Source organism: Mixophyes fleayi, chromosome 1 (genome assembly GCF_038048845.1).
Source record: "Mixophyes fleayi isolate aMixFle1 chromosome 1, aMixFle1.hap1, whole genome shotgun sequence".
Classification (NCBI taxonomy): Eukaryota; Metazoa; Chordata; class Amphibia; order Anura; family Limnodynastidae; genus Mixophyes; species Mixophyes fleayi.
Window position 1 is genome coordinate 362,631,932 of NC_134402.1, and position 13,762 is coordinate 362,645,693.

The window sequence follows — 13,762 nt, forward strand, 5'->3', positions numbered from 1 at the left end:
CAGGACGAGTGAGGCTATTATGTTACAAGCAAATTAATCAGTGTTTTAGAAGAGGCAGATTTAAGGCCTAAAACATGTGTGCCCATATAACAGGGAAACATAATGATGGCAACTCTTGAAATATCATCAATTTCGCATCTACATTATCATCATACAGAGCCTTGGAAAACAAGTATTGCATTTAGTTGAAATGCCATTGATCCCTTTCCCAAGTCATTTCTGAAATTAAACAGATTTTCCTTCAAACACAATTTGCATATTCAGCTATGTATTATATGCTGCATGGATGATACAATAGACAAGTATAGGTCTGTAGAGAATGAGACGCAGAGCTACAGTTACTAAGTAAGATTAGGCAGAAACAGTCAAATCAATACTTACTACAACACTGTGCAGCACTGCAGAATTTTGTGGAATCTTCTAAATACCGATAATATAAAAACTATGTTACACAATCTAACCTTAGAAAAAACACACATGGATGAAGTGAATATTAAATACAACCCAACCTCATATACTTATTGTCAATTGGATTTACCAACTCTATATATATTTCAGTTTGAGGTCTTTTATTATTAATAAGCACAACAAACATGCCTTAGAACTAAAAACTTTCCATTTAATAAATTATCAAAATGTCTCACAACAAAACACTCAGCAATTCTATTAAAAAAAAAAAAAAAAACACAAGGAACACAAAATTTGAAAAAGAGTTTCAGAATGTACACATGAATTATAATGAATGCCAGTCTTTATTTTAAAAGCAACCATTTCCGGTATATTCTTGTCCATAATTAGCTCATTAAATGTTCTGTGAATTTTATATTGCACTCAGTGCATACCATGGAATATGAAAACATTATGTGTAAATCCATCTTTATATGTTGATTGTGTCAGTGAAACACTTTCTTGAGTTCCAAATGCCTCATATTGACAAGTCTTCTGATGTTTTACATTTCTGTGTAAACTCCTGTTGTAGATTCTACATCGCAATCCGCATATGTACCCGTAGTATTCTGTAACACACAGTCCGTAATCTCAGAGACACAATGTTGCAGGTAGAATATGGTTATTCTTGCTCTATATGCAAGTCACATTCTTTATCACATGGGGAGAAGTTCTGGGGGGTGTTCTCCATAGCAGTACTTGGCAATTGGATTCCTATAAGTGTTTTCATGTTGGACACTCTGAGGGGGGAAAAAAACAAAAACAAAAAAACCTTTGTTTTAGAACGTTTTAAAATGCAGATTTCCTTTAGGTATGTTGCATTAAAATCTAAAGTCTATCTGGCAACTACAGAGTTTATTTTCTCAAACACAGCTAGTATGTTGGGGATATTGTCATCAGATAAACACATTTTCTTACATTTAACTGGGGATAGTTTTCACAAATTGTAGACATTTGGCAACAAACGTATGAGCAGCATCTCTCATGTCAGGGCATGGAGGACGTTCATTCAGTTACCATCTGTGAGCTTTATTCAAAATCACACTTTATTTCTACACTTGCATGCTGAATTAAAACAGAGATCATCATCATCAAAGTTGTGTATAATCTAAATGTATGTTTAAACTAGAGATGGGCGGGTCCGGTTCTCCGAGAACCGAACCCACCCGAACTTTGGGTATCCGAGTACCGAGCTGAGCAGCTCGGTACTCTCCCGCCCATTCCGAATCCAAATCGAGGCCGAACGTCATTGTGACGTCGTCGGATCTCGGGGCTCGGTTCTCGCGATACTTCAACTTTATAAATACACGCCTCCACAGCAATCCATCGCCATTTGACAGAGGGAGAGAGCAGGGTGTAGTCATAGGCTAATTAGAGCAGGGACAGAGAATACAATATTGTTCTTGCAATTGCTCTAACCAAAATCGCTAGTGCAGAGAGGAGGATAGAGGTTTATTATTTTTTCTTCATATTTGGCACTCCCCAGCGCTTTTGGGGTGTCCCCCATAATTGTGCATAAATATTTCTGGCTGTCAAAAGTCATATCTGTCAGCAGTATCTACTAAATAATTTTTAGCACTCCTCAGTGCTTTTGGGGGTGTCCTCCCTAATTGTGCATTAATATTTCTGGCTGTCAAAAGTCATATCTGTCAGCAGTATCTACTAAATAATTTTTAGCACTCCTCAGTGCTTTTGGGGTGTCCTCCCTAATTGTGCATTAATATTTCTGGCTGTCAAAAGTCATATCTGTCAGCAGTATCTACTAAATAATTTTTAGCACTCCCCAGTGGTTTGCGCTCAGAATGGATTCAAAGCAGTCCACATATGATCTGAATGAGCAACCAGGTTCTGTCACCAGTCCTGATGTTAGTGTTCCCAGTACGTCACCTGGCCAAGGTGATGTCAAACAACAGAGTGTTTCCAAATTAGTGCAAAAAACAAAAACCAAAAAAAATTTTACTGTATTGAAGCGAAAAAGAAGTGTAACTGAGCAAAAGTTAAGTGACGATAAAAAAAAAATTGCAAGCATGCCATTCTACACACGCAGTGGCAAAGAGAGAATGAGGCCTTCACCTTTGGCTATTAGTGGCAGATCCCAAAAAGTTACCCAGCCTACAATTGGTGCACAACTACTGTTACGCGTCAAAGCCGAGCTGCAAGATAACAGTGAGGCATTACAGGAGAATATTTGCTCTGATTCACAAATGACAACAATCCCTGTGGAGAGTCCATCCAACAGTGGGATGTCTAATCGTGAGCATTCTGCTGATGTGTGCCTTAATAGCCCGAGTGTAGCCGGTGATACACAAATTGAGGATGCCACTTTGGAATTAGAAGAGGATGAGGGGGAGATTTGTGTAGGCGACGAGGGCGCTAATGATGATGTTGATGATTATGATGCAGACAGATACCAAATTGCCTTTCTCAATTTCTATTTATATTCTAGATTATATAACGGCTGAATAGTTTTCTATTTTACTCCTAGTGGAGAGAGGATCTGATGCAGACAGATACCAAACTGCCTTTGTCCATTTCAATTTATATTGTACAGTATATAACGGCTGAATTTATTAGTATTTTATACAAGTGGAGGGGGGCCTAGAGAGACAGAAACCAAACTGGCTTTCTCCATGTCAATTAATATTGTACATTCTTTAATGGCTGAATTTTTAGTTTTTTTAAAAAAGTGGAGGGGGGCCTATAGAGACAGAAAGCAAACTGTCTTTTTCCATTTCTTTACATATTTAACTATAAGTGTAGGGTGTAATATACATCCAAAGACGATGGCTGCATTGCCAATATGCATAGATGGAGAGGAAGACAATCTGTTTTGTGTGTAGAATAAATGAAGGCCTACCAACGAAGAATTAAACTGTTTTTTTGGATGATTTATTACCTCAACAATTAGATTACTTGTCTCTAAAACAGTTGGAGCACTAAATTGGGTTAATTTAGGCCCAAAAACATGGATTTTCCAAAAAAATAGCTAAACAAAACCAAACAAAACCAAAACCAAAACCAAAACACGCAATGGCGGTTTTGCAAAACCAAAACCAAAACCAAAACACGACGGTAATCCAGATCCAAAACCGAATCCAAAACCAAAACACGGGGGTCAGTGACCATCTCTAGTTTAAACATAACTTTTAGAGAAGATATCTACTTTTTGTGTGTAAACTGTAATTAAAAAATATAGTAAGGTGCATTGAGCATTGATTGAGGGAGTAGGGGGAATCAAAAACAAACTCCCAGTCGCTGATTATAGATTTAATCATATGCAGAATGTACTTGTAAGCCAATCAAACTTTAATTTAATATTGCACAACCCCAGAAGTAAAGAAACAAAAAGAAAAGATACAGTTTATAACATAATAATAATAAAATATCACACATCGATCATAAAGCATTTAATACACACTGGGGGGAATTCAATTCCCCCCAAAGTACTTTTTTTGAGAAAGTCTGCCTATGTCAGACGAAACGCGTCAGCGGGTCTAACCTTTTTTGTGTTGAAAGAACAGCCAGATCACCTATACTATCCTGTGTTATACGCCAATAGGAATTATCCCTTCTAGGAACCAACTTACTGCTTCTGTTTTTACGATTATTGTTTATGAGTGCGCACCCACAGAATATGTGAACACTATACCATTGGGACGTCTGCGGGTGTTACAGCGGCAGAGCCGTGAGTACTTTTCTGAATACTGGTGCACAGTTCACAGCGAATTGTCCGGAGAGCATTAGCACTTTTCTAGTGCACAGGTACTTTACTTCCATAGTGCAGTATTACATCATGGGATTACTTCCCTCTACATTCCATTTGGATTGGCGTCCACAGGTTTTGGCTTCATCACACATGCTATGACTACCTTTACGGAGTCTTGAATAATTCTCAGTTTGATATTTTATGGTTGTTGTATTATATGTCAACCAGTCATTGTTATATTAGTATTGGCATCAGGCTTACTAAGTCTGAGTACTACATTTGTCTCTTTAATCGAGCTCTGTTACATTGGTTTTATTATAACAATAAATTGTGCTGTTTATTTCCATAGGCCAGTATTTTTATTTATTTATTTTTACATCCACTGCCTGATTGTATTTGTGCGCTGGTTTTCTTTTCTTTAGGCTTCTATCTAGTGTGGGTTAACCAATTCCCACCTCCAGTTGCAGCTACATTAGGTATATTTATTTTCCTTTTAGCGCCTGTACACTGTGTTTGTTCGCTTCCCAGGTGCATAAATGATAGTTGGGTGTCCAATGACTCTGTTGCCAGTTCGCCGGTTGTCCTTCCTTAGATCGCTTTTGGTAGTACTAACCACTGCATACCGGGAACACCCTACAAGATCTGCCATTTTGGAGATGATCTGACCCAGTCATTTAGCCATCACAATTTGACCCTTGTCAAAGTCGCTCAGATCCTTACACTTGTCCATTTTTTTTCTGCTTTCAACACATCAACTTCAAGAACTCACTGTTCACTTGCTGCCTAATATATCTCACCCCTCGACAGGTGTCATTGTAACAAGATTAAAGTGACAATATTTGCTTTTATACTGTTATACTTGCTAGTACTCTCACTTATGTACTGTAATGTGTTACTATCACTGTGCAGTGACATACAAACAAGCCATACCTCCCAACATTGCAGTTTAAAAAAAAACAGGACAGATTCTGGCCATGCCCCAATCTACACATCTACTCCTGAGGGTATGCTAAATGTATACATACACAAGACTAATGTTTCTGTATCTAAATGGTAACAAGGGGACCATTTCAGCTGATAGCAGATAAGTTCCCCCAGAAAAAAAAATAGTTGCTTAGCATAACTAAAGATTGAAATGATGTTTAAATAGAGGGAAACTAGTCATTTGTTAAAAAAAGGGACAAAAGAGTAAGTCAAAGAGTAAATCAAGACTGTATAAAGCTAAGTAACTAACTAAATAACAATAGGTTGCCCAATGGTTAAGCTATAGGGGGTGCCTGATCCTATGTATGATTAAATCTATCCAGTGTTCTCTGGTCCTACTGAGTCCAATTGTGGGACATATTGTCTAGTCACTATGATTACTTATCCCTTAAGATTTCCTACATATTTAGCCAAATCTCCCCAAAACAAGAAATGCTTTCCCCAAAAACTAAAACAAGTTTAACTGTAGGACCATTTGTGAATAGTAGGCACAATAAGAATCCCCCACTACAATCTACTTTTGCCAACTTTGCTAGTGCAGGAGATATGTATTTTATTGTCTTGAGATCGTATTGTGGCAACCGTCTCCTGGGGTAGACGGCTGCACTTGAGATAGATCAGCCAAGGACATCACACCAGTCAATGGTTTTGGTTTAACTAACAGCAGCTAGTTTTCTTCACCAGGCATAAAAATAAACAAACAGGAAATACAAAAATCCTATCCTGACTGGCATCTAACTTATACACGGGAACTCCCTCTCTAAAGTGAGGATCCTAGTGTCCCACACACATACAAAACGTACAGATCACAAAATGCAGCATCTCTCTGACCTTCTTCCCAGGTAGTGACTGAATAAAAAACCTAGCAGCCTTTTAGCAGCACATCATCAGGTGCAACTCCTGATTATTAGCTGGTTGGAAAACCTGAAATGGGCCTTATAAAATGGAATTTATCCTTTGGTAAGCTTTTCTCCACACAATCTCCCTGGGGTGTTTAAAACATAAATGACAGAAGTACAGGACTAATACACCTGCCATTTACTACTTTCCCAGTGCTTCTGTCACAATAAGAATATATATATATATATATATATATATATATATATATATATATATATATATATATATATATATATATATATATATATATTTCTGAGAAAATAGTTTTTTACACACACACACACACACACTAACACACGCCGCTAGCATCATCATATTAGATGATGCTAAGAATTTAGTAGGTCAGCGTATAACTCCGCCCAGCAGGTGGCGCTGCAGCTTGTTTTTGTGTTTTTTCACACACAGACTAACACACGCCGCTAGGCTTTTATATTATAGATATATATATATATCACACACACACACACACAAATACTGTTTATACGAGAAGATGGGGAAGGGATATCTACTTTGTGTGCATGCAATTTTTCACAAAGTGCAATAAAGTCTACTGTTCTTACTCCTTGTTTGTTTTTTTGGTGGGGTACTTCTACTTCTCTCCTTGAAGGATGAACAGTTTATTTCAAATGACATAAACTGCCATTATAAATGTGTCTTATGACTTTCCTAAAATTTTAAACCCACTTTTCTGCATAGCACCTTTGTAAATGTACTTTGAATTACAGAATAATAGTGAGGTAGGGACAACTATTTAGAAACAAAACATGCAATTAAAGCTCAACTCCTTACCTGTGAGGATGTCCGGCATTTGGCCAAACATAACTCAAAGTGGTCTTCTACTGCCATGAATAAATTCTGAAACCCCATTGCAGCTCGTTTTAAAAAACGCTCCAATACATGTTGCTGTGCAGCAAAGCAAGAGGAAATCATATAAATTAATCAAAGGGTTAGTAATTAAATAAACTTCGAATACTAATAACTATTATTTTATTATTATCTTTAACTTATAAGGCGCCACAAAGGGTCAGCAGCGCCGTACATTACATATACAGAAAACAGAGAACCAAGACACAACATGATACAGAAAGAACAAAAATATATACAAACACAGGTAACAAGGTAAAGGAAATCTGATTATTTCTGGGACAGATAGTGAAAGCGATGGTAGAAATCAGCGAGAAGTAGGCCGAAGCTTAAGAAAACAGGGCTAGGGAAGCAGGCCAAGAGGTACAGAGGGTGATGGAATAGTAGAAGGAGCACACAAGGAAAGAGGGCCCTGCTCCTGAGAGCTTACATCCTAAAGGGAAGGGGGAGACACAAATAGGGTGCTACTAACTGGGGAGAGAGCCAAATGCTTAGTTACAATCTAGCACCAAACTATAGAGAACATGTAAAACACAAGAACGATGGTAAATCGATTTAATATCCTATTAAATGTACATATATAGCAAAAGGCAGATTGAGAACAAACCTTGTTAGGCTGCAGGCAGCAAGATACACAGTACTCATAAACGCTGCAGCATCCATTGGACAGGCAGCTCTCACAGTTATACTGTTTGGTTCTGGCTACGTTAATGTTGCAGCAGCCATTTGCCAGCAGTTCTTTACGCTCACAGACATAACCTGTTAGGTGGAAGAGGGGAAAAAAAAGCATACAGGCACGAATAAGAATAAATATCTGCCTTACTAGTTTGTAGACTACAGAAATAAAATATATGGTCTTATCCTGCCATACAGAAATGTATATCCAGAGTGCTGATCAACAGAAATAAACAAGGCACTGGGGACAATTTATGAAAACTGGTGCACAGAAGTGTTAAGATTACACATTTATGATTCCTGTAACTTTCAAACACTATTTAAGACGACACATATTTAAATAAAAATACAGGAGAAATAGTAAAATGATGGGATATATCATCGGTATGTTCCTACTCAACTGATCATAGCCATAAGTATGTAAAGGTGCATTCTTTTCCACTAGTTGTGCCTAGTTTTCCAAAGATGAAACAAAACAAAACAAAAGTATAATTTATACTCCAAAACATTGCCACAAGTAACTCTTTCCAAATTAAATGCTAAAAAAAAAAAAAAAAAAAAAAAATCACATCATGGTATATAGTACTTACAAGCTTTGGCAGCAGTGTTCATCTTGCTTTAATTAATTTACTTTTTTGTGTCTGACTGTAGTTTGTTATCATCTTGAACATGTTAGCTTGCTGATAGAACGCGTTACGAAGGATGATGATTGCATATGATACGTTTCAACCAAGTCTATGTAGCTTTATTTTAACATTCTTAGTACACCCCTACCCACAATCTTGACACTAATACTCTGCTGTAATAATAAAATTAAAGCTTAACAAATTAACAAAACAATGTGTCATCTAGTTTGTTAAACACACCTCATTTTGCCAAGGGCTTACATGCTCTCCCCAGTACCAATTTAGCAGGTGCTCCACCCAGCTCTTGGAGTCCCAAAAGAATCTTATTATAATAGGAAAAAACAATGGTTTATTTTATTAGAACAGGCATTATGTGATCGCTACAGCCAGAAGTGTGTGTTAGATCACTGACCACTAGTCTGACCAGTCTTGGCAGGTGTGGGCAATAATCTCCCAGAAAATTTTCAATATTATTACAAAGTATTACAACTGCCCCCACCCAGCTACTTCCTAATGCCATCTGGTTGGCAAAATTTTCTGGGGAGAACATTCGGATTGAACCTTCAAACTGCATTTAACCACTTTGAATTTGTTTATATTGACAATTACGCAACTTATGTGACAAGCGCAGTGCACTATACAAATTTGTCCATGTCAATAAATATATATATTTTTTTTAAAGTATTTTATTACCAGTTTGGTACCATAATCTGAAAATATGTTTCCTTACCTAGATCATCTGTAATAAGTAGCTTGCCCTGAACAGAGTTACGACACTGATTACTGATCCTGCTGCTGTTTCCAAGATTGAACTGGATTTTCCAATGAATATTTTGGTCATGATCAATTATCTGGAGAAGAGTTCTGTCTCTCACTGTTCTCTCTTCCTGATGAAGGCATAAAACATTTTATAAAACAATGCAATAGAAAAAGCAATATTGCACTCCCCATTCAGCATAATATATTCAATCATAATTGCTACAGCAAATACAATGTATAAGTCATGGCCCTGCAAGCAAGACAATGATTCTCCATCCACTGAAACTTACAAGGTCTTTAGTTATACGCGCATCCATTGTTTTACAGAGAGTACACTTAAATATAGACATCCTCCTCCACAGTCGTACCAATCTTTCCAACAAACAGATAAATAAGGTTCTGTAGACTGTGGTAATATCACTTAATAAACATCCATAAAAATAAAGTGAAAATAATGGATAAAGTGTTAATTTTAATATTTAGATCTATTATATTATTTTGCCTTCTAAACTTAATATGTAAAATATAAAACATTATCTTGAAACCCTGAACTGATGCTTCAAAATAAATCTGAAGTACATTGGCAAACACAGAAATAGACTTAGAGGGCAGTACTCACCTGCTTGAAGGTGCTTGTGAGAAAATATATCAGAGAGAGGCCAAAAACAACACCTAGCACCCATCTCTTCCGTAGGATCTTCCTCCACACCATAGATAACAAATTGACCATTCCAAACCAACTTAATTATATGGCAGGAGAGAAAAATCTTTTTTGCAATTACTATACAATGTGTCCTACTTGATTGATCCTATTCTGGCAAATATTTTAAGCTTCAATGATTGTTGATCAGCAAGTAAGTCATGCTGGTTATCACTCTGCCAAGTGAGGTGTAACAACTAGGATTGCTCCAACGAAATGACACGATGTAGGTTTAACATATTCATGTTGGAAACACAATCATTATGTACAAGTGTTTACGCTCAACGTGAATAGGATGCTGCACTGTCAGTGCTTACAGCAGTTTCTGTAATGATGTGTAGTTATTAAGAGTTTGAGTGCACTGTGTGTTCCGTGCTTGCAGTTTAAACTCCTGTATTGCTATGCAGTGTGCCTGCAGTGAACTCTGTACTACTTTGCAGGTAGTGAACGCCAATACTATCATGCAGTGACCTCCTGTACTACTATGCAGTGTGTGAGGCTGAGCGTTGTCTGCAGTGACCTCCTGTACTACTATGCAGTGTGTGCTTGCATGCAGTGACCTCCTGTACTATGCAGTGTGTGAGCGTTGCTGGCAGTGACCTCCTGTTATGCATGCAGTGTGTGAGTGTTGCCTGCAGTGACCTCCTGTACTACTATGCAGTGTGTGAGCGTTGCTGGCAGTGACCTCCTGTCATGCATGCAGTGTGTGAGTGTTGCCTGCAGTGACCTCCTGTACTACTATGCAGTGTGTGAGTGCTGCCTGCAGTGACCTCCTGTGCTATGCAGTGTGTGCACAGTCTCCATATGACTTGTTGTGGTCTGTATTATACCCCGGAACTCCATCACTCCGGGGTTACACTTCCTGGCTCCCTGTTCCTATAGTGACAGGCTCGGAGTTACAGGGCTGAGTCCTCTTCCAGCTCAGCTACATTGTCTCCTGCAGCGACCCGGAAACCATTGTCCGAGCTCACAGCCCCTTTCTCCTGCAGCCGGGAAGGGACGTCCTGTACTGCGCCGGCTGAGATGAGGTGAGAGCCGGGCAGGGAGCGGGCACCGCAGCCTGTACCCTATGTGCCCGGTGCAGCCTGTACCCTATGTGCCGGCTGCAGCCTGTACCCTATGTGCCCGGTGCAGCCTGTACCCTATGTGCCCGGTGCAGCCTGTACCCTATGTGCCCGGTGCAGCCTGTACCCTATGTGCCCGGTGCAGCCTGTACCCTATGTGCCGGCTGCAGCCTGTACCCTATGTACCTGCTGCAGCATTTATCACGGACTTTCAGACTGAATTAATCTGGCCGCAGTTCATTCATTGGTTTCAAGTAAGCGTTTTATAGCTCTGAATGATTCGAGTCCAGAACAAGTCAAATAAAATGTCAGTGCTGAATGTGGACGCAAGCACAATGTATCCACCCTTGTAGTGTCATCAATGTACCCTTATCTATAGTATACTGTTAGGTGACATACAAGCTATTGGCCTATAGTTATACTGCATGTGGCTCTTTTTAAAATATATTCATATATTTAGGCTGATTTTTCAGCCCATGGGAACAAGAACAGGGAGAGCTTTTAGTAAAGTGAGACTTGTAACCCCTTGTGTTTTTGTTATTGCTTTTGCCCAAATCATACAGAGCTAAATAATGTTCCATTCATAACCTATTAGAAGGTATGTCCTGAATGTTCATATTTGATATTATTTGTTATAGAACAAAGGTAACATGGATAGAGTCAATGTCCAAATAGCCTACATTAGCAATTACTAGATTTCTACAGACAAAAATAATAATGTTTTATTTGGTACAATGCATGCTTTCAACAATTAGTCTTTTAAAAAAAAAAACAAAGTGTTCTATCTTTGTGATTTAAACACACCATCTTGAGAGAAAACTTTTCTCATTGTTCTATATTCTCTTGTTTTGTTCCTGTTTTATGTACAGTCAGTGGGTTTAAGCATCTTTGAAGAGGCCCCGGTATGAGTCTCTGAACTCTATCTACCTGAAGAGCACTCATGTGCTCAAGACCTTCCAGCAAAAAGATCGCAGCCTGCTCACCTTACCTATAGACAATACACTTTAAATGTATTGTTTTAAGGTCCTGAGGACAATGCAGAGAAGACACAGCAGCCTAACAGACAACCCTCCCCCAGAGAGGTAAACTAAAAAGTCAAACTCAAGCACCAGTTAGTTTGTTTAATATGCTAAGAATATAGATTAAGTAGTTGTTATATTAGTCCACAAAAACAGTTGCCTACTTCAACAAAAAGAGGTTAAGTTTGTATCCAAGTTTGTGTAACAAGTCACTTGTGTCTAAGTACAGTAGGTCTGGAAGCTATTGCTAGTGTTTATAGCATTAAATTGTGTACTGTACTGTGTGTATGAGTTAATTTCACATTAGTTTAGATGAACGGAGGTTAGAAAAAGGGACATGGGTCATTTTTAAAGTAAGTTTAGACAAGGCAAAGGTGCAATTTTAGTAAATTGAGGTGAAATATATTTTTCTATTTGTAGCCCACACATTTTTAAATTACATTTTCTAACTAATACTTTAAATCAATACTCTTAATGCTGTTTTATTTAGTTGATTAAATATTCATAGTACATTAAATGAGTACTTGTATATTCCACAATATTGCTTTAAGTCTGTAAGTATGCCCATATATTTTGCTTACGTCATTGGGCCCGATTCATTACAGAAAAGCAAAACATGAAGTAAATTTGCACCTTGTCAAAACCATGTTGCATTGGAGGGGGGAGGTACATTTAACACGGGGACAAATTTATAGTTGGGGTAAGGCATGTCCTGGATCATGTATTAATTTCAATGCAAAAATAAATCTATATAAAGTATTGTGAAAAGTATTTGTGCACTGCATGAAAAAGCAGTTTATTTTCCTTACGTGCAAAATAATAAAATCATTTGCATTGTAACATGGAATGTCCAGGAGCTAATTTATTCCCTTTTTTTGTTGCTTTTCCTGCCTTTCTGAATCAGGCCCATATGACTTGTAATGCCACGCTGTGTATGTACTTCTGAAAACAACTATTGGAGAGTGAGTACTACTGTGCAAGATGTGAGCAAGTTGCTCATCTTTAAAGCATTCTAGATCTAAATAAGCAAGTGACAACACAGAGGTCTATTATTATATTTATATAAAAGTATTTGATGCTGTTCAGCATTACCGATTGGTGCATAAGATGAGAGCTTTGGGTCTCGGGGAAAATATATGTACACAAGTAAAAAAGTGGCTTCAGAATAGAAATCAGTGTTACAATTGGAAACTTTGGTCTGGGCTACTGTTTTTAGAAGGCTACCACAAGGTCCACTACTAGTCCCTGACATTTTAATAGTTTTGTTAATAACATTGTAGATAGCTTAGAAAGTAAGGTGTCTATATTTGCACAGGACAATAAACTATGTAGGGTTATAAACATAGAAGAGGATTGTATCTTTTTTTTTTTTTTTTTAAAGGGTTTAGGGAAATTAGGAAGTCAGGCATGGAAATGTCAGATGAAGTTTAACATAGATAACTGTAAGGTTATGCACCTAAGCCACTCTTAATTACACTTTAAATTGGATACAAATGGGGAAATCTGAAATGGGGAAAAAAAATTAACAATAGTAGACTATAAGCTGAGGCACAGATGCAAAGGCTAATACAATCCTGATATACCTGAAAAGGAGAATAGATGCACATGAAGCAAATATAGTTTTACCACGTTGTCACTTGGCAGCATAGAGTATGGACTGAAGAGGAGCAAGATGGTTGCGGGGGAGGCTGGTAAGGAGGAGGTTGCAGTAATCAAGGCGGGAAATTATCAAGGCGTGGATGAGGAGATGATGGTATTACCAATAGTGATGGAGAGAGTGGGAGGAGGGGAGACTCTTGTGCTAGGGAAGACAATAAATTCAGGAACTGATAAGTTGACAGAGATTTGTGAATACAAAGATTCAAAGTCTATACTAAGATTTGTCTAATCACAGGCAGCACTGTGACTCACTATCAGCATGGAAAAGGGTGAGTAGTCAGATTGTGGATTCTGTGCCAAGGGAGGTGTGATCGACAATTTAGTAATAGTATTTTAAAGTGGATTGGATACCTTTCTTA

The 13,762-nt window shown here is 38.0% G+C and overlaps 2 protein-coding genes across 6 annotated transcripts in view; one reads left to right on the plus strand and one right to left on the minus strand.

Annotated features, from left to right (window-relative positions):
* Positions 1–487: 487 nt before the first annotated feature.
* On the minus strand, positions 488–10,500 carry SPRING1 (SREBF pathway regulator in golgi 1). Of its 2 annotated transcripts, none has more exons than XM_075178513.1 (5): positions 9,581–10,500; positions 8,933–9,085; positions 7,509–7,660; positions 6,827–6,940; positions 488–1,187 (listed from the first exon to the last, which is right to left on the minus strand). In XM_075178513.1, exons 1-5 carry the CDS (start codon positions 9,642–9,644, stop codon positions 1,104–1,106), a joined length of 567 nt encoding a protein of 188 aa, XP_075034614.1. In that variant the 5' UTR covers positions 9,645–10,500; the 3' UTR covers positions 488–1,103. The 2 variants fall into 2 exon arrangements, with proteins under 2 accessions (XP_075034614.1, XP_075034613.1); XM_075178512.1 differs by having other exon boundaries at positions 8,933–9,089; positions 9,581–10,495.
* A 69-nt stretch (positions 10,501–10,569) lies between these two features.
* The window catches only part of RNFT2 (ring finger protein, transmembrane 2), a 47,499-nt gene continuing 44,306 nt past the window's right edge, over positions 10,570–13,762 (plus strand). Inside the window, exons 1-2 of one of the 4 annotated variants that reach the window (XM_075178510.1) lie at positions 10,570–10,689; positions 11,595–11,807. In XM_075178510.1, the coding sequence (XP_075034611.1) occupies positions 11,734–11,807 (74 nt within the window). In that variant the 5' untranslated portion in view covers positions 10,570–10,689; positions 11,595–11,733. The other 3 variants (XM_075178508.1, XM_075178509.1, XM_075178511.1) reach the window with 3 other exon arrangements.

Bases quoted from the DNA above. Each gene is read 5' to 3' on its own strand.
- SPRING1 (XM_075178512.1), bottom strand. From the start codon at position 9,691: ATGGTCAATTTGTTATCTATGGTGTGGAGGAAGATCCTACGGAAGAGA. The intron at 9,090-9,580 runs GTGAGTACTGCC...TGCCTTCATCAG, and splicing joins TCACAAGCACCTTCAAGCAG to GAAGAGAGAACAGTGAGAGA. The intron at 6,941-7,508 runs GTTTGTTCTCAA...TTTGCTGCACAG, and splicing joins GCTGCCTGCAGCCTAACAAG to CAACATGTATTGGAGCGTTT.